An 18513-nucleotide genomic window follows, 5' to 3' on the forward strand; every position below is an offset into this window, starting at 1 on the left:
TTTCTGCTATTGAGGGCTCTGAAAGAAATAGTGAGGCGTATAAACATCGAGATACCGCTGCTATTCTTGATACGGTTCTGAGCGGTAACTGTTGACCAACAACAGGGCATTTTGTACGGAAATGACAAATATGGAATTGCTAAGCGGAAGAAAAACAGGACGTCAGGCGTAAAGCAGGTTCATTGAGGGTAAGGATACAGTAATCTGAGAAAATCCTTTTTTCGTGACACACGAAAACTGCTAAGTAACAAATTGTTACATGAAAAAGACCAGACAATCCCAATCCCTATCTTGAGGAAAATATAATATGCCTATTGAGATAAAAATACGGGGTAACTTCTCGTCTGTAAAACGATAGGTGTTGCTTCCGAGTTACAAATTGCCAGTAATAACCATTTTTCCATATATGATTGATGGCAAACATCTTTCCTTTCCTTTTTTTGACGCTACATTCTATGATATGCTCTTGACGATAAAAAATCTCTTCTTCAGCAACAGACATATCGTCTTTGTGAATTTAAAAATTTGTGACGTAACACATATCACGAAAAGACCTAAAAATAAAAAATATGTATTATCTAAATAAAAAGGGCGTCAAGAAGTTTTGAAGAAGTGTCTGGTTGCTTATTAGTGGACTTCAAGGGAATAGATGCTAATTCATTATAATTTTCGTCTCGTCTGCAATTTATGTTTTGTCGCAGTTGGTAGTGTTCGTAGTTAATGTAGAATTCAGTACTGGCGAATACTTCGAAACTCTGAATCTTGGTGAGTGCGACAATTACAACACAAAATACATGTTAGATCTGAAGTCGCCGTTAGTCTCACATTCAATTCCTTACCCTGGAATTTTTAACAGTGTTTGTGCTAAAAGTCGCTGTTTGCTAATTCGTTTATTCGCGCAGAAATACATGTTATTTGTTTAATATTGTTGTGCCGCGGAGTGTTTGACACTAATGAAAATTATACGTGATAATAGGACTGATTGTGAAGTTGATATCGAAAACCCGTCAGAAGTCGATATCGACAGATATGATACAATATTTGTATGTTTACTGAGCATCACACTAACACACGCAACTATCGACACCCAAACAATGAAATGTTGGTGGATCGAGTTTGTGCGTAGAATTATTGTTGTCGACTGTTCCTTGAGAGGCGGGACGTGTGGTGTCCGCATTCTGTTTTGAGCTGCTACCGCTTCCTAGCGACGAATGATGTAAATGCGAAGCACTGCCGACTTTAGTGGCATCTAGCGGCAGGCCGTGAAGGAAAGCTTGTCCTGCGTCGCCCAACTTGTGGACGGTGCTACCATCTGCCGGCAGTTCTCTCTGCAGGTATTCGGCTGGTGGTGTCGGCGCGGGGCCGTACTGGTAACGCGCCGCCGGTGAGGACGCTGATGTCGACGGCGGCCTGTAAACGAATTTACAGTACACATCACAGAATGGACGCAAAACTTGAATTGAAAACAACAAATCATGAACTTTTACGATATTTTTCCGGTTAATAGATTGTCAGAAGATCACAGTACCCATCGATACACAACACACATACGATCATATTATACGTACACAAAATCTAAATTTTTGTCTTGTATAATGGACAAGTTCGACCTAGAAATAAAAGTTAATGGCTCCAGTTGCCTGGTTCTGACCTTATGTTTTCAACTGTGATTGCCTCATTGTCTAGTAACCGTTGTTTGACATTTTTCGGCATTTATTTTAAACAGACGTAGATATACAGGGTGAGTCACGAGGTTTTCCCTCGGTTTCTGGAGGGAATTCCTTAGGTTATTTGGAACAAAAAAGTAAATAAAGCAATGGGATCAGATCCACCATTAAGGTGCTACAATAATTGAGAAATTTAGGAAAATGGTAGAAAAAAGCTTTTATTGTAGGATTTCACTATCAAAAATGCACGGAATAATTAATTTGAACAATTTTGTAGCAGTCTCTTGCATTCAGAGTGGATTTAAATCAAGTGTTCAAAATTACCTCCCTGCATTTGAAGGCAAAGATTCGCACGGGAGTGAACCGCGCGAGTAGCATTTTGTAATTTCGCATCCTCGTTCCTATATGCTCGAAAATGCGATGTATCAATTCTTCACGTGTTTCCACCTTAACTTCGTATACGATGTCTTTCATCCACCCCCAGATGCACTAATCTAGGGGTGTTAAATCTGGGGATCTGACAGGCCAGTTGATAGGGCCCCCGCGACCTGTCCATCGATGTAGGAATTGCTGAGTAAGATAAGTTGTTATCACATGGTGGAAGTGTGCAGGTGCCCCATCATGTTGGACGTACATGTGGCGTCTTGTTTCCAGAGGAACATCTGCAAGAAGCTCCAGTAAGTCTTCTCGTAACAAGTTACCGTATATCTGACCATTTAAATTTCCCGGGAGAATAAACGGCCCCAGTAACTGGTCGCACACAACACCAAACCAGACATTGTCACTGTATCGGTGTTGATTTTCGTCTGCCCAGACATGTATGTTATGCATGCTGTTGATGCCATCTTTTATTAATGTTGCCTCATCACTGAACATTATGAAGCGATAGAGGTGCCGATTTCCATTTAACCAGTTACAAAAGTGCAAACGGTTGGCACATTCATGTGACTGTAAATGGTGAACGTTCTGCACATGAAAAGGATATAGTCCAGTCTCATGGAGAATCCTACATACCTTAGATTGTGAAACGCTCAATCGGGTAGCTAGGCGTCTTGTACTTGATCGAGGACTGCGCTCTACTGAATTAAGCATGTTTCCCTTTTCTTGAACGTCACGATGTCTTTCGTAGTGAACACCAATACTGGGAAGAATACCAGTTTCTAGCAATATTCGATATGTTCCACTGAATGTTTTGGCACTCGGAATCCTACGATTAAGATACCGACGGTGATATTCGGCAACAGCAGCTTTCGCATTACCATCCAAGAAGCCCAAATGTACACCATTTCTCCATACTGTTCAAATGTTCAAATGTATATGAATTCCCCTAAGGGACCAAACTGCAGAGATTATCAGTCCCTAGACTTACAGACTACTTAAACTAACCTATGCTAAGAGCAACACACACACCCATGCCCGAGGGAGGACTCGAACCTCCGGCGGGAGGGCCGCGTAGTTCGTGACATAACGTCTCAAACCGCTCGGCCACTCCGCGCGGCTCTCTCCTGCGATGAAAACCTGTACGGTGTCGCAAAGTGTACCGTAAACAGGAGACAATAATAGTAAACAGTGACTGCAGTATCAACAACGTGGTTATTATGCAAACATACCACTCGCTGCACTTGTCTACCTAAGACTGATCGTGTGTTCTGTGAACACAAGTGTAGCGCTCCATATACCGTGGTATGTTTCAGAACCCTGTTGTAGCTCCTTAATTATGGATCTGATCACATTACTGTATTTACATTTTTTGTTCCAAATAACCTAAGGAATAACCTCCAGCAACCGAGGGAAAACCTCCTGACTCACCCTGTAGGTATACGCAAGAGTACAGTAGTCATTCAGCTTGCCGGCCGGGGTGGCCGAGCGGTTCTAGGCGCTACAGTCTGGAACCGCGCGACCGCTACGGTCGCAGGTTCGAATCCTGCCTCGGGCATGGATGTGTGTGAAGTCCTTAGGTTAGTTAGGTTTAAGTAGTTCTAAGTTCTGGGGGACTGATGACCTCAGCAGTTAAGTCCCATAGTGCTCAGAACCATTTGAATCATTCAGCTTACACACTACTTAATCTAAATTATCCTAAGGACAAATACACACACCCATGCCCGAGGGAAGACTCGAACCACCGCCGGGACCAGCCGCACAGTCCATGACTGCAGCGCCTTAGACCGCTCGGCTAATCCCGTGCGGCCTCTGTCTCTCAACATCTTGCTATCCAGTTGAAGTTGCTGCAGTTCTGTTCGTAATACAGATGTTTTCGGCCTACCTCTAGATTTCCTTTCTTCTGAGATGTTTATTATGAAACTGTTATGTCGAACACGGTGTCCATTTAATTTAGTTCTGTATGATGTTAATAAACGTCATTTTCTCTTTAATTCCTTATAGTATTGGTTCATTGGAGTATGTTTTAGTCCAGCACATTTTTATTACTCGTCTCCATATCAAAATCTGTATTGCTTCTAATTTTTTCTTTCCTGTTTTCCCGTCATAACCATAGATTAAAATGTTACAAATAAATGACTTGGTGAACTTCTTTCTTGATTTTTGGTTAAGGTGCATGTTTGTTAATAAACTACTCATATTTCTGAAGATTTTTTTGGTCATTGCAGTTCCGCTGTTAATATCCATTTTATTTCTGTTGCCATCTGTTATTGCGCTTCTCGAGTAAGATAATTCATTTTTCTGAATTACAAGTGTATTTTTATCTTAATGTTTACTGTTAGTTATCTGCTCAATTTATGTATCACCATTATTTTAGTCCTGTTTGCGTTTATTTTCAGATTGTGTTTGTCTAAGACATCACAATGGGCAGCGAGATTGGACAGAAAGAGCACTGGTTTTCTGCAAGAAATTCATTCAGCCACGTCATAATATCCCGGATTATTTCAATAAGAGAACTAAGATTGGCTAGCGAATATCCCCTACCACTTAATTTGCCGACACGTCTATCACTAGGGATGTGAAAAAAACGACAAAATTTTATACCTTATGAGTTCCGTATTGAAGAGAAATAAAACCGTTAAAGAGCATTCGTTACTCGTTACTTTCGTTACTGAACGTCATTAGTGGTGTAGCTATTACAGATAATTAATTTATTGAAAATGTATCACGTGGTGGGTATACCGTGTTCGTGAATGCACGATTTGGTATGATCTCTTTCCCCAACAGATTATTCTCTTCTACACACTGACGAACAGTTAGCATGATTGTACTGGCTTTAACGGTAGCAGCTGTCAGCTGAACGCGTTGTTGCATCAAATGATTCCAAACTGAATCTGGACCTAGTCTCGAGCAGGGCGTTAAGGGCAGACGTGGCGGTTCTGCTGTGCGGCGCACGGCCTAAACTGTGACAAGGCACGGCGACGTACGCCTGCAGCCGTGTTCCGGCCAGCTGACATAGCTTGGGAAATGTCCCATTTAATATTGTGGGCTATCGAAAAGCAGGCGATTTGCCGTACGGCGGAAACCGTAGCGTCTGGAATGAAGCAACTGGAGGATTACGAATACCTCCTACTCCGCACCAGTCGGTCGCGAATCACATACTAAGAAAGAAAATACGGCGGGTGATAAAGTATTTTCGATGCTCTGTATCACTAATGACTTTCTCTGCTGAAAATAAAAGATTTGAGGAATACGAAAACTACAGAACCGACACGAACTTACGGGAAAGTAGACAGGCGAGTAATGAAATAGTTTCGTTACTCAGGTTCCGCTGAGAGTAACGAACTGGGGAATTACAAGCACAACCGATTTGTTCCGAGTCAGATACGAGTTCCGTACGGGGTAGAAAAAATGCGAATAACGAAACGTTGCAGGCAGTTCGAGTGTAGTGGAATACTCGTTACTCACAAGGGAAACTCTCCATCGCAACCCCCCCATCAGATTTGGTGCTAAGATAGCCCAGTGGATATCCCGTCAAAAACTGAACACAGGTCAAACATGAAAACAGCAAGAAGCTGTACTGAACTGTGAAAAAAAAGCAAAATAGAAACAGTGAACAGTCCAAGCTCAAGATGTGCAATAGTGAGCGATCTGGAAAAACGGTGGCGTTGTAGTTGTGTGTTCAAGATGTTTCTCTCGGGGTGTTGTGCTGTGTTTGTGTTGTCATCATAATCACGCAAGTCGCCCACTGTGGCCTCAGCTGAAAAGACTTGCAACTCGGCAGCCGAACTTCCCCAGGTGGGGACAACTTGCCATCAAACGTCATGCCAAATGCCGGCACGGTAGCTCAGCGTGTTCGTTCAGATAGTTAGCTGCTCTCTGTAATAAAAAAACTGACTGGAAGGGTCAACAATGAACTTGAACGGATCCAACAAACAATAACGAACAAAATGAGATTTAAAAAAAAAGGTTGGGCTACAAAGCGGGGAATCTGTGTTCAAATCTCCCTCGTTTCCGATTTTTTTTCCATAAAATTATGAACCGTCCCTTCTGCATTGACGTAACTGTTCACTGTACTCAAATGTGTGTCAATGTCGTTGTCTAACGCCCGTTTGCAACATTGATGTGTAAGGAAGGAACCTATATCGAAAGTTGATTCCGCACGCCTACTCTGCCAGGAGCTGAAAGGAAGTGACTCTCGAATGGGATGTGCAAACGTTTGATGACAAGGTGACAAATCAACCGAATCGTCCATTGGTAAACACGTCTGATGTGTTATACACGACATTGGTGACAGTATGTGTGCCATAAGATAGGGCTCCCTTATCGACGCAACCAACTTGCACGCCTGGTGAGTGAGTGAGATATGACCCCTTGCTCCATTTACGTGCTCGTATGAATGTGAATATGATCACTTCCAAAGAAATGATGGAAACATAATACACTCCTGGAAATGGAAAAAAGAACACATTGACACCGGTGTGTCAGACCCACCATACTTGCTCCGGACACTGCGAGAGGGCTGTACAAGCAATGATCACACGCACGGCACAGCGGACACACCAGGAACCGCGGTGTTGGCCGTCGAATGGCGCCAGCTGCGCAGCATTTGTGCACCGCCGCCGTCAGTGTCAGCCAGTTTGCCGTGGCATACGGAGCTCCATCGCAGTCTTTAACACTGGTAGCATGCCGCGACAGCGTGGACGTGAACCGTACGTGCAGTTGACGGACTATGAGAGAGGGCGTATAGTGGGCATGCGGGAGGCCGGGTGGACGTACCGCCGAATTGCTCAACACGTGGGGCGTGAGGTCTCCACAGTACATCGATGTTGTCGCCAGTGGTCGGCGAAAGGTGCACGTGCCCGTCGACCTGGGACCGGACCGCAGCGACGCACGGATGCACGCAGTGCCGTAGGGGACCGCACCGCCACTTCCCAGCAAATTAGGGACACTGTTGCTCCTGGGGTATCGGCGAGGACCATTCGCAACCGTCTCCATGAAGCTGGGCTACGGTCCCGCACACCGTTAGGCCGTCTTCCGCTCACGCACCAACATCGTGCAGCCCGCCTCCAGTGGTGTCGCGACAGGCGTGAATGGAGGGACGAATGGAGACGTGTCGTCTTCAGCGATGAGAGTCGCTTCTGCCTTGGTGCCAATGATGGTCGTATGCATGTTTGGCGCCGTGCAGGTGAGCGCCGCAATCAGGACTGCACACGACCGAGGCACACAGGGCCAACACCCGGCATCATGGTGTGGGGAGCGATCTCCTACACTGGCCGTACACCACTGGTGATCGTCGAGGGGACACTGAATAGTGCACGGTACATCCAAACCGTCATCGAACCCATCGTTCTACCATTCCTAGACCGGCAAGGGAACTTGCTGTTCCAACAGGACAATGCACGTCCGCATGTATCCCGTGCCACCCAACGTGCTCTAGAAGGTGTAAGTCAACTACCCTGGCCAGCAAGATCTCCGGATCTGTCCCCCATTGAGCATGTTTGGGACTGGATGAAGCGTCGTCTCACGCGGTCTGCACGTCCAGCACGAACGCTGGTCCAACTGAGGCGCCAGGTGGAAATGGCATGGCAAGCCGTTCCACAGGGCTACATCCAGCATCTCTACGATCGTCTCCATGGGAGAATAGCAGCCTGCATTGCTGCGAAAGGTGGATATACACTGTACTAGTGCCGACATTGTGCATGCTCTGTTGCCTGTGTCTATGTGCCTGTGGTTCTGTCAGTGTGATCATGTGATGTATCTGACCCCAGGAATGTGTCTATTTCCCTTCCTGGGACAATGAATTCACGGTGTTCTTATTTCAATTTCCAGGAGTGTAGTTTGCCACATAAGCCACAACAAATCAACACAACGGTTTCAGAAGCACATACTTTTCCCTGTGTTCTATCAAAATGTATGTTTTTAGCGTTTTTGAAGTTTTCCACATGTGCGCCATCACACCCCGCGTAAGTCCAAGCAAATCTGAACATATCGTGGAATTTCGGACAGCTTGGACTCTGATAATAGACACACGATCACATAATCAATATTGTTCTTTGTATCTGTGCAGCTTTGGGTCTTTTCACAAAGTATTTCACTTCTTTGAAGCCGAAACACACCTAACGGTCGCACAAGAGGTGTACAGCCTGGAGGAATGGTGACTACGTCTACTCCCACATCAAAATTGTACAATACCTGACCCTTCTGACCAATATAACTGTCAAGAGGTATAGCAAAATCTTTGTTCGCGCAAGGAGAAAACAGACACGTCAATGACTGGACAGACAGTTCATAATTTTGTAAAAAAATCGGGCACGAGGGAGATCTGAACATACGCTGAAGAGCCAAAGAAACTGGTACACCTGCCCAATATCGTGTAGCGCCCCTGCAGGCACGCAGAAGTGCTGGAACACGACGTGGCATAGACTTGACTAATGTCTGAAGTAGTGCTGGAGGGAAATGACACCATGAATCCTGCAGGGCTATCCATAATCCGTAAGAGTACGAGGGGATGGAAATCTCTTCTGAACAGCACGTCGCAAGACATCCCTGATATGCTCGATAATGCTCATATCTGGGGATTCTGGTGGCCAGTGGAAGTGTTTAAACTCAGAAGAGTGTTCCTGGAGCCACTCTCTAGCAATTCTTGACGTGTGCGGTGTCGCATTGTCCTGATGGAATTGCCCAAGTACGTCGGAATGCACAATGGACATGAATGGATGCAGCTGATCAGACAGGATGCTTACGTACGTGTCATCTGTCAGAATCGGATCTAGACGTACTAGGGGTCCCATATCACTCCAACTGTACACGCCTCACACCATTACAGAGCCTCCACCACCTGGAACAGCCCCCTGCTGACATGCACGATCCATGGATTCATGAAGTTATCTCCGTACCCATACACGTCCATCCGCTCGATACAATTTGAAACGAGACTCGTCCGACCCTGCAGCGTGTTTCCAGACATCAACAGTCCGCTGTCGGTATTGTCGAGCCCTACGATGCGTAAAGCTTTGTGACGTGCAGTCATGAAGGGTATACAAGTGGGCCTTCAGCGCCGAAAGCCCATATCCATGATGTTTCGTTGAATGGTTCACACATTGACACTTGTTGATGGTCTAGCATTGAAATCTGCAGCAATTTGCGGAAGAGTTGCACTTCTGTTTCGTTGAACGATTGTCTCCAGTCGTCCTTGGTCCGGTTCTTGCAGGATCTTTTTCCGGCCGCAGCGACGTCGGAGATTTGATGTTTTACCGAATTCCTGATATTCACGGTACACTCGTGAAATGGTCTTAAGGCAAAATCCCCACTTCGTCGCTACCTCGGAGATGCTATGTCGCTGGCCGTTGTGGACGAGCGGTTCTTGGCGCTTCAGTCTGGAACCGCGCGACCGCTACGATCGCAGGTTCGAATCCTGCCTCGGGCATGGATGTGTGTGATGTCCTTAGGTTTAAGTAGTTCTAAGTTATAGGGGACTGATGACCTCAGATGTTGAGTCCCATAGTGCTCAGAGCCATTTGATGCTATGTCCCATCGCTCGAGCGCCGACTATAACACCACGTTCAAACTCACTTAAATCTTGGTAACCTACCACAATCTAACAACTGCGCACTATTCTGCCCGTGTATATATCTCTGTATTTGAATACGCATATCTGTACCAATTTCTTTGGCGCTTCAGTGTAGATCCCCCCACTTTGTCCCTGATCACACCACCACGACGCCGTGACTCTTCCAACTCGCTCGATTTTGCAGATCTTGTGCTTGGACCTTTCACTGTTCCTATTTTATTCTTTTTTTTTACAGTTCAGTACATCGACTTCCTGCTTTCATGCTCGATGTGTGTTCAATTTGTGAGTGTCTATCCACTGGGCCATCTTATCACTAAATCTGAAGGAGCTTCGATGAGGAATTTGCTTATCAATAACGAATACATACGACATCTAATCGTCTTATTGATCACAAAGTTTTTAGCGTATAACGTGTGTTGTTATTATCTATGAATAGAGCAGCGCAACGTTGCTCGTGGCGCGAACCTGAAGGCGGCTGGGTGCTGCGCGGCGGACGGCGGCTCCAGGAACTGCGCCGGGAAGTGGTGGTGATGGTGGTGGTGGTGGTGGCCGTAGGCGGCGGCGGCGGCCAGCATGTCTCCGTAGCTGCCGCCCGCGGCCGCCATGTTGTGGTGCAGCGCCGCGGCCGCCATGTTGTGGTGGTGCGCCCCCGGGTCGGGCAGACCCCCGCCCCCGCTGCTGCCGCCCCCGCCGCCTCCAGCGACGCTGCCTCCGGAGGACGCGACGCCGGCACTGCCTCCGACGACGATGCCGCTGGCAGCGCTGCCGTACGCCATGTTGAACAGCGCCTCCGGGTCGCACACGAACTTGTAGACGTACCTCTCACCTGCAACATGGAACGCTCAACAGAACCAGCGCATTTCGCAGTGTCGAAACTCATAACCCAACCGCATTCACTCTCGATTTGAGAATTGCCGGCTCGAATCCTGGCGGCAGCAGCATTTGTTGTCAACAGTATTCAGTAGGGAAGTATGTGGTAGTAAAACAGTGTTTCGTGACCATTTCCAAGCCAATGTTCTCGGGTTATTCCATCACGTCTCTGGAATGCCTCGTAAAAAAAAAAAAAAAAAAAAAATGGAAAATACTGCACTTCACAAAACCAAAAAACCTCGAATCCCATCACACAATGAAGACTTTCACGACTACATGTCACAGCTGCTGATGAATCTCCCAAGCTGTATGGTCGTGGTCCATCAAACATTTTCGTGCCTGTGTTTCGTCCAGAGCTGCACTGGACGTGTTCAGAGGTGCCCCTGGTTCCGCTCAGTCTTGCCAACAGTCGGCAAAAGTCGATCACGACCGTACATCCTGGGAGATTCACCGGCGACTAGTATCCTGCTTCTACAATATAATTGGCTAATTGTCCCCGTACTCGGATCTGCCAAATGTGAATCAGGATGCTGGCTCATTCGGAAACAGTCATTCCAACCAAATAATTTCGGTACATGTAAACTGCAGTGGGATCAACGTAACTGGACGACACTTATTGTATCATGATCACTCACTGAGTGCGTGGTCGATCACATGGAACGATTGAGAAATAGGATTTTTCGTCTCCCATTTGCTGTTCAGAGCTGTTATAAATAAGTACTGCCTTCTCAAGTCCCCGACTGGCTAGCATTCGAGAAGATAGACTCCAGAAAGGCCTGAAATGGAAGAGTGGCTTCAGTCTGAGGGTGAACATCCACGGAGAAAGGCGTATACAGTGTGAAAGCGGGTTGAAAATAGTAGAGATTTTATTCTGTTTTGGTTGCTTGTGATTCAAAGTGATTGTGATTACAAGTCGTACACATTCCACAAGGATAATCCTAGTTACAAACAAAAAGTGCCTTGGCAGTCCTAAAAATATGAAATACTCGTTGGCAATACGTAAACAGCCTATTAAACATCTGTAACGATCCACACTGTAATCGAAATGAGCGCTATTAACAGATCCACGGCCGTGTGCCATCTTTTACGCAAGAGACAGAACTACAGGAGATGCAGTGTAGTTTGGTGCATTCTTTACAATTATAATAATTTTTTTACAGCTGATTTGAGACCAATTCCATCCATTCTTCTTTCCAGAAGATGTATTTGAGATACTGCTTATGTCATATTTTCTGAAAACATTGCAAAATCGTCTTCAAAAGCCAGGTAGTTTACCGTGACTGCATTTGATGTTCTTCCAGGAATTTTTAGTTCAGTTTTGTAATTTTTAGCTCCAAATTGCAGATCCTTACAATACATTGTAAAACACATTTAAACTATAAAGGTGATAAGCTGCCCCATTTTTATTTATTTTTTATTTTTCGTCATAGCCACTTTATAAACTGATAACTTTCCAAGTTTTTAATACTCCCAGTAAAATAATATTTGTCGAGTGGTGTAAAATAAGCGCCTGTCCAACATAATTCCTTTCTTCAGATATGGAAACAAACAGTAAACTATCGGAGCAAAACCTTGCTTGCAGGGAAAATGTGGAAGCACTTAGAAGAGGTCACACAGTTCGGCAACAACGATTCGAAACTTCTGTGATGGTAGGACTATCCTGATGTGAGGGAGCTTTAATCTTTGCAGAAGTGGAAGTTTGCTGTGAAAGGCGTCCAGCGGTAGAGCGTAACTCTCGTCACTGGTGGCTCTCACTCTGCTCCTGTGGGGTTACTGTGTGAGTGCACGCAGTGAAGGTCCTATAGGCCTAACATTTGAATTTGCAGTGATAGTACTATATTATTGGTCTATCGGTAACTATGCATACTCTGCCTAAACGATAGTCTGTCTAAACGATTCAGCAGAATATGAACAGCCGTCGCAGGTTGTTTGCAGGTGACGCTGTCGTTCATTGACTTGTAAAGTCAACAGAAGATCAAAAAAAAATTGCAAATTGATTTAGAAAAGATATCTGCAGGGTGCGAAAGTTGGCAATTGACCATAAATCACGAGAAATGTGGGATCATCCACATGAGTGCTAAAAGTAATCCGTTAAACTTCGAATAAACCATAAGTCAGTCACATCTAACGGCCGTAAATTCAACTAAATGCCTAGGAATTACAATTACGAACAACTTAAATTGGAAGGAACACATAGAAATTGTTGTGGGAGGACTAAACAAAGACAGCGTTTTATTGGCAGGACACTTAGAAAATGTAACATATCTACTAAAGAGACGGCCCACATTACGCTTTTCCGTCCTCTTTTAGAATACTGCTGCGCTGTGTGGGATCCTTACCAGATAGGACTAACGGAGTACATCGAAAAAGTTCATAGAAGGGCAACACGTTTTGTATTATCGGGAAATAGGGGAGAGAGTGTCACTGAAATGATACAGGATTTGGATTAAACATCATAAAACAAATCCGTTTTTGGTTGCTGCGGAATCTTCTCTGGAAATTTCAGTCACCAACTTTCCATTCAGAATGCGAAAATATTTTGTTGACGCTGTCCTACACAGGAAGAAAAACGCACAAGGACTTGTCCGGGGAGTAAGGTGAATGGTACAGTATTTACCAGTCCCATCGACCGAATAGAGCAGCCACAGCTTGCGCTGTATGTGCCGGCGCATTGTCGTGCAAAATGATGGGTGGGTTATGCAGGAAGTGTTGCCGCTTCTTTCGCAAAGCTGGTCGCAGGTGATGCTCCAAAAACGAAGAGCAATACGACTTAAGTCCTTGTGACTTTGATTTGATTCCGAAGATGAAGGAACCGCTTCGTGACATTCGCTTCAGAACTGTTCCAGAGATTCGACAGGCATTTGGGGTTGGGTTGAGTTGTTTGGGGGAGGAGACCAGACAGCGAGGTCATCGGTCTCATCAGGTTAGGGAAGGATGGGGAAGGATGTCGGCCGTGCCCTTTCAAAGGACCCATCACGGTATTTGCCTGGAGCGATTTAGGGAAATCACGGAAAACCTAAATCAGGATGGCCGGACGCGGGATTGAACCGTCGTCCTCCCGAAAGCGAGTCCAGTGTGCTAACCACTGCGCCACCTCGCTCGGTGGACAGGCAGTAGACCGCTCCATTCGCACATCAACAGAACAGGCTCTGCTGACGGTATACTACGCCTTCCACATCGCTGGGAAAGGGCTCTACACAATGCTGGTGACTACTTTGAAGGACAAAATGGTTCAAATGGCTCTGAGCACTATGGGACTTAACATCTGTGGTCATCAGTCCCCTAGAACTTAGAACTACTTAAACCTAACCAACCTAAGGACATCACACACATCCATGCCCGAGGCAGGATTCGAGCCTGCGACCGTTTGAAGGACGGTAACAGGTGCAAACATGTAACTCTTTTGTGTCGGTTGTGAATAAATAGTTGCCACTATTTAAGTTCCAATCCTCATATTTGGGAGTAGCCGTTTGGAGCATCCTGAAGGGGAACAATCACATAAGACTAGCTATAGGAAAAAGCAGCTGTAGTGCAGAGATTCATTGGTAGAATCCTAATGGAATGTCTTTCATCTGTGACACTCTTTCGACCGATTCTTGGGCATTGCTCATCAGCTTGGGACCTGATCCAGGTATGGTTGTAGAGGAGATAGTGAGGATCGAAAGAAGAGAGGAGAATTTCATTACGCGTTCGATTAGTAATGCAAAAGCGTGTCGATCATAGAGATCAATCTCCAGTGGCAAACGCTACAAGTGTTGCACAGTGCGTCACGAAAAGGATTACTGTTAAAATACCAAGAACAGTCAGGCAACATAAGCTTAGCTACAGGGTTCTCTCTGCGCAGCATTTGCTAACGGAACGGGAAGAAAATGGCAATTTACAGAAGAACCACTGTCCAGCACATTCCGTGAGTTGGCTTTCGGAATATAGATGTAGGTGTTTGAAGGCCTCAAGTGTTCAATAAATACGGGAAGTTGCATGGAACTCGCGGGACGGTGGAGTCGGTCTCGGACCCTTTTGAAGGAAGAATGTAGGTCTGGCGGGACGAAGACGCCGAGTGTCATAGTAGCTGCAAGATGAGCAACCGAACTATTGTTTTAGTGCGGGCCTGCGTGATTTCGCAACGACAGTTTTATTTAGTGATAGCTCATTTTCGGTTGCAACTTTCCAAGTCGAGTAGACCTTGATTAAGCCTTAATGGGTGATGCCATTCGGTGGATACCTTGCAGATCGAACTGCTAACAGTTTGACGGGGGAGGATTATGCTTGGTGGGATTTATTTAGGTGGGAATGAACTGTACAGTTTCCGTGGAAAACTGGAATATTTAAGTATTAGGTGTTGGCGTTTACGTTTGGCCACGTTTATAAACTCTCATCCCTAGACGTTTTAACTGGTACAGTAACCGAGGACGTTGTAAACAGCGATTTGAGGACCAAGCAGGAACTGTTGGTACTGTATGTTTTGAGTCCATTGCTGCATTCTGTAATTTATCAGAGTGCAAAAACCATGACTGTGACTGTACTCAAAAACTTTTTCACTAAATATGCCAGCACAAAGAGCTGGTCCAAGCTCACGGATTCACATTTCCTCCGCCGACGATAGGGCAGTTACGTGGCACAGGCGAATCGCTTGTACGGTAACCTCAAATTCAACGGCGCACCTCTTCACAGCCAAGCCGCTTATAGACGCCTTAGGAGCATGCCACTAAGTGGCAAACGAGACTCAACGCACCCAAAAACCAGGGTCTTATAATTACGCGTCGTAGAGTACCTGCGTCCATCCAGCCAGTACGGATCATGGGAGGCCTCATCGCATGGTCTTGTGCTGAGAAGTATTAGGGTTCACCTTGGACAGGCACCTCACCTAGAGGGGACAGGCGCTTTGTTGATTACGGCGCTGTATCCCCTACTAAATCCCACATCCATCTTGCCCTCACGCTGCGGCGTTCACTGTACCAAGGACTGATCCAACCAGCGCTGGAATATGCGGCCGTAGCGTGGAGGAACGCCGCAGACAAAAGCATTAGTCTACTACAATCTTTGCAGCGCCGAGTACTAAGGCTCGCAATGCATCACCCTCGGGAATTCCCAAGTTAACTTCACAAATTTGATGGCTTCCCACTGCTACGGGACCGATTCAAGCTGACTGGTAGACTGCTTTACGAAAAGTCGCAGAAGTCAACCAACAGGTGGATCACGAATCTGGAAAGCCAAGTTTATAGACGCGGAACCTCTATGTTGTGTGACCTGCTGCCGGAGTTGAGTAGCTTTCATAGCAGTCTTTATCCTTTACCTACACGGAGTCGTCATCGTTATTATCGGATTTAGTATTATTAATATTAGATGTGGCCCGATGCCCTTACTGTTACCCCCTTCATCCCCGGACATTACATGTGTACCCTCCCCCCCTTTCCCGAACTGAGTACCTGTAGAGTTATGCTTGTGGACGTGTGCGGACGTTTTCTGCATATTTCTGAATCTTGTAACAGTGGCGGGACTTGGGTACCAGCTAGGTATTCACGTAGTTGGACGTGATTAACCGCTTAAGAACCACATCCAGGCTGTCTTGCACGTCAGCCGTCGTCGTCTTCCGCCCGGTGGATTTTGTAAGGGGTCGGCGCTCCTACCCGAATTCCGGATAGGGGTACGCTCTACCAAAACTGCAGTTGGGTAGTTTTGATACGGTAAATAGGTGACGCAGTAAATGGGAGGTTTACTAGCAATATTGGTAGCATTGGTAGGAAATAAATATAAAGGAATATTTAAGAGAGTAACTACGAGCCGATGATTTCTCTTGTTTTTTGTTTGTTTGGTTGTTTGTTTCACTCATAATTACAACCGCCCATCATTCAGTGTTAGTCCATTGCGTATTTTATATCCGTACAAGATACAAATTGCATTTTACAAGTCATACAAATTAGTTGATCGCGTAACTTCTGCGCTTTTATGTAACCAAAGCAATTACTTTTGATGCAAGTACAGCTTACACGCAAAACTTAAAAATCTATATAACTATTATTATTTTTTACTCGGTAGGACATATTTCATCATGATCAAAGACACGAGTTTTCTGTTATTACTAATTAATTGGATACATGTTTTATATACAGGGTGTTTCAAAAATGACCGGTATATTTGAAACGGCAATAAAAACTAAACGAGCAGCGATAGAAATACACCGTTTGTTGCAATGTGCTTGGGACAACAGTACATTTTCAGGCAGACAAACTTTCGAAATTACAGTAGTTACAATTTTCAACAACAGATGGCGCTGCGGTCTGGGAAACTCTATAGTACGTTAATTTCCACATATCCACCATGCGTAGCAATAATATGGCGTAGTCTCTGAATTAAATTACCCGAAACCTTTGACAACGTGTCTGGCGGAATGGCTTCACATGCAGATGAGATGGACTGCTTCAGCTGTTCAATTGTTTCTGGATTCTGGCGGTACACCTGGTCTTTCAAGTGTCCCCACAGAAAGAAGTCACAGGGGTTCATGTCTGGCGAATAGGGAGGCCAATCCACGCCGACTCCTGTATGTTTCGGATAGCCCAAAGCAATCACACGATCATCGAAATATTCATTCAGGAAATTAAAGACGTCGGCCGTGCGATGTGGCCGGGCACCATCTTGCATAAACCACGAGGTGTTCGCAGTGTCGTCTAAGGCAGTTTGTACCGCCACAAATTCACGAAGAATGTCCAGATAGCGTGATGCAGTAATCGTTTCGGATCTGAAAAATGGGCCAATGATTCCTTTGGAAGAAATGGCGGCCCAGACCAGTACTTTTTGAGGATGCAGGGACGATGGGACTGCAACATGGGGCTTTTCGGTTCCCCATATGCGCCAGTTCTGTTTATTGACGAAGCCGTCCAGGTAAAAATAAGCTTCGTCAGTAAAGCAAATGCTGCCCACATGCATATCGCCGTCATCAATCCTGTGCACTATATCGTTAGCGAATGTCTCTCGTGCAGCAATGGTAGCGGCGCTGAGGGGTTGCCGCGTTTGAATTTTGTATGGATAGAGGTGTAAACTCTGGCGCATGAGACGATACGTGGACGTTGGCGTCATTTGGACCGCAGCTGCAACACGGCGAACGGAAACCCGAGGCCGCTGTTGGATCACCTGCTGCACTAGCTGCGTGTTGCCCTCTGTGGTTGCCGTACGCGGTCGCCCTACTTTTCCAGCACGTTCATCCGTCACATTCCCAGTCCGTTGAAATTTTTCAAACAGATCCTTTATTGTATCGCTTTTCGGTCCTTTGGTTACATTAAACCTCCGTTGAAAACTTCGTCTTGTTGCAACAACACTGTGTTCTAGGCGGTGGAATTCCAACACCAGAAAAATCCTCTGTTCTAAGGAATAAACCATGTTGTCTACAGCACACTTGCACGTTGTGAACAGCACACGCTTACAGCAGAAAGACGAAGTACAGAATGGCGCACCCACAGACTGCGTTGTCTTCTATATCTTTCACATCACTTGCAGCGCCATCTGTTGTTGAAAATTGTAACTTCTGTAATTTCGAAAGTTTGTCCGCCTGAAAATGTACTGTTGTCCCAAGCATATTGCAACAAACGGTGTATTTCTATCGCTGCTCGTTTAGTTTTTATTGCCGTTTCAAATACACCGGTCATTTTTGAAACACCCTGTAATATCGAAGAAGTATTGACGCGAAGTTTGATAAATTTTTGTTTTGAGGTTGTTTTTATTCTAATTTTGTTCAGAAACTACGTTTTCTATTGCTATATGATAAACCTGAATTGTTTTTTTTTTTTTATTTTGGCTACAACATCCCTCTGTTTCACCTTACAAATCAACAATTTTTGAATAAAAACTGAATTAAACGTAGAAAATTTCAATTTTGCTATAAGTGTTGTTTATTTATAAGTACCAGACTGACAGATGGCTATATAGAACAAAAATAATCAGTAAATTACGTGTCCCTTTATATACCCTCACTCAGTTTCTAGACGGTTCACCGCTTCCGGTTTCTAGGGGAACATAGTAGGACACTGATTG

At 45.3% G+C, this 18513-nt stretch overlaps 1 protein-coding gene across 1 annotated transcript in view; it reads right to left on the bottom strand.

Annotated features, from left to right (window-relative positions):
* Positions 1-1064: 1064 nt before the first annotated feature.
* LOC124775026 (ETS translocation variant 4-like) overlaps positions 1065-18513 on the bottom strand; it is a gene marked incomplete at its 5' end in the record, with an annotated part of 38390 nt that continues 20941 nt past the window's right edge. Inside the window, 2 exons of the mRNA XM_047249795.1 lie at positions 1065-1410; positions 10390-10444. Of these exons, the coding sequence (XP_047105751.1) occupies positions 1065-1410; positions 10390-10444 (401 nt within the window). The remainder of the gene's footprint in view (positions 1411-10389; positions 10445-18513) is intronic.

Source organism: Schistocerca piceifrons, chromosome 1 (assembly GCF_021461385.2).
Source record: "Schistocerca piceifrons isolate TAMUIC-IGC-003096 chromosome 1, iqSchPice1.1, whole genome shotgun sequence".
NCBI classification, from domain to species: domain Eukaryota; kingdom Metazoa; phylum Arthropoda; class Insecta; order Orthoptera; family Acrididae; genus Schistocerca; species Schistocerca piceifrons.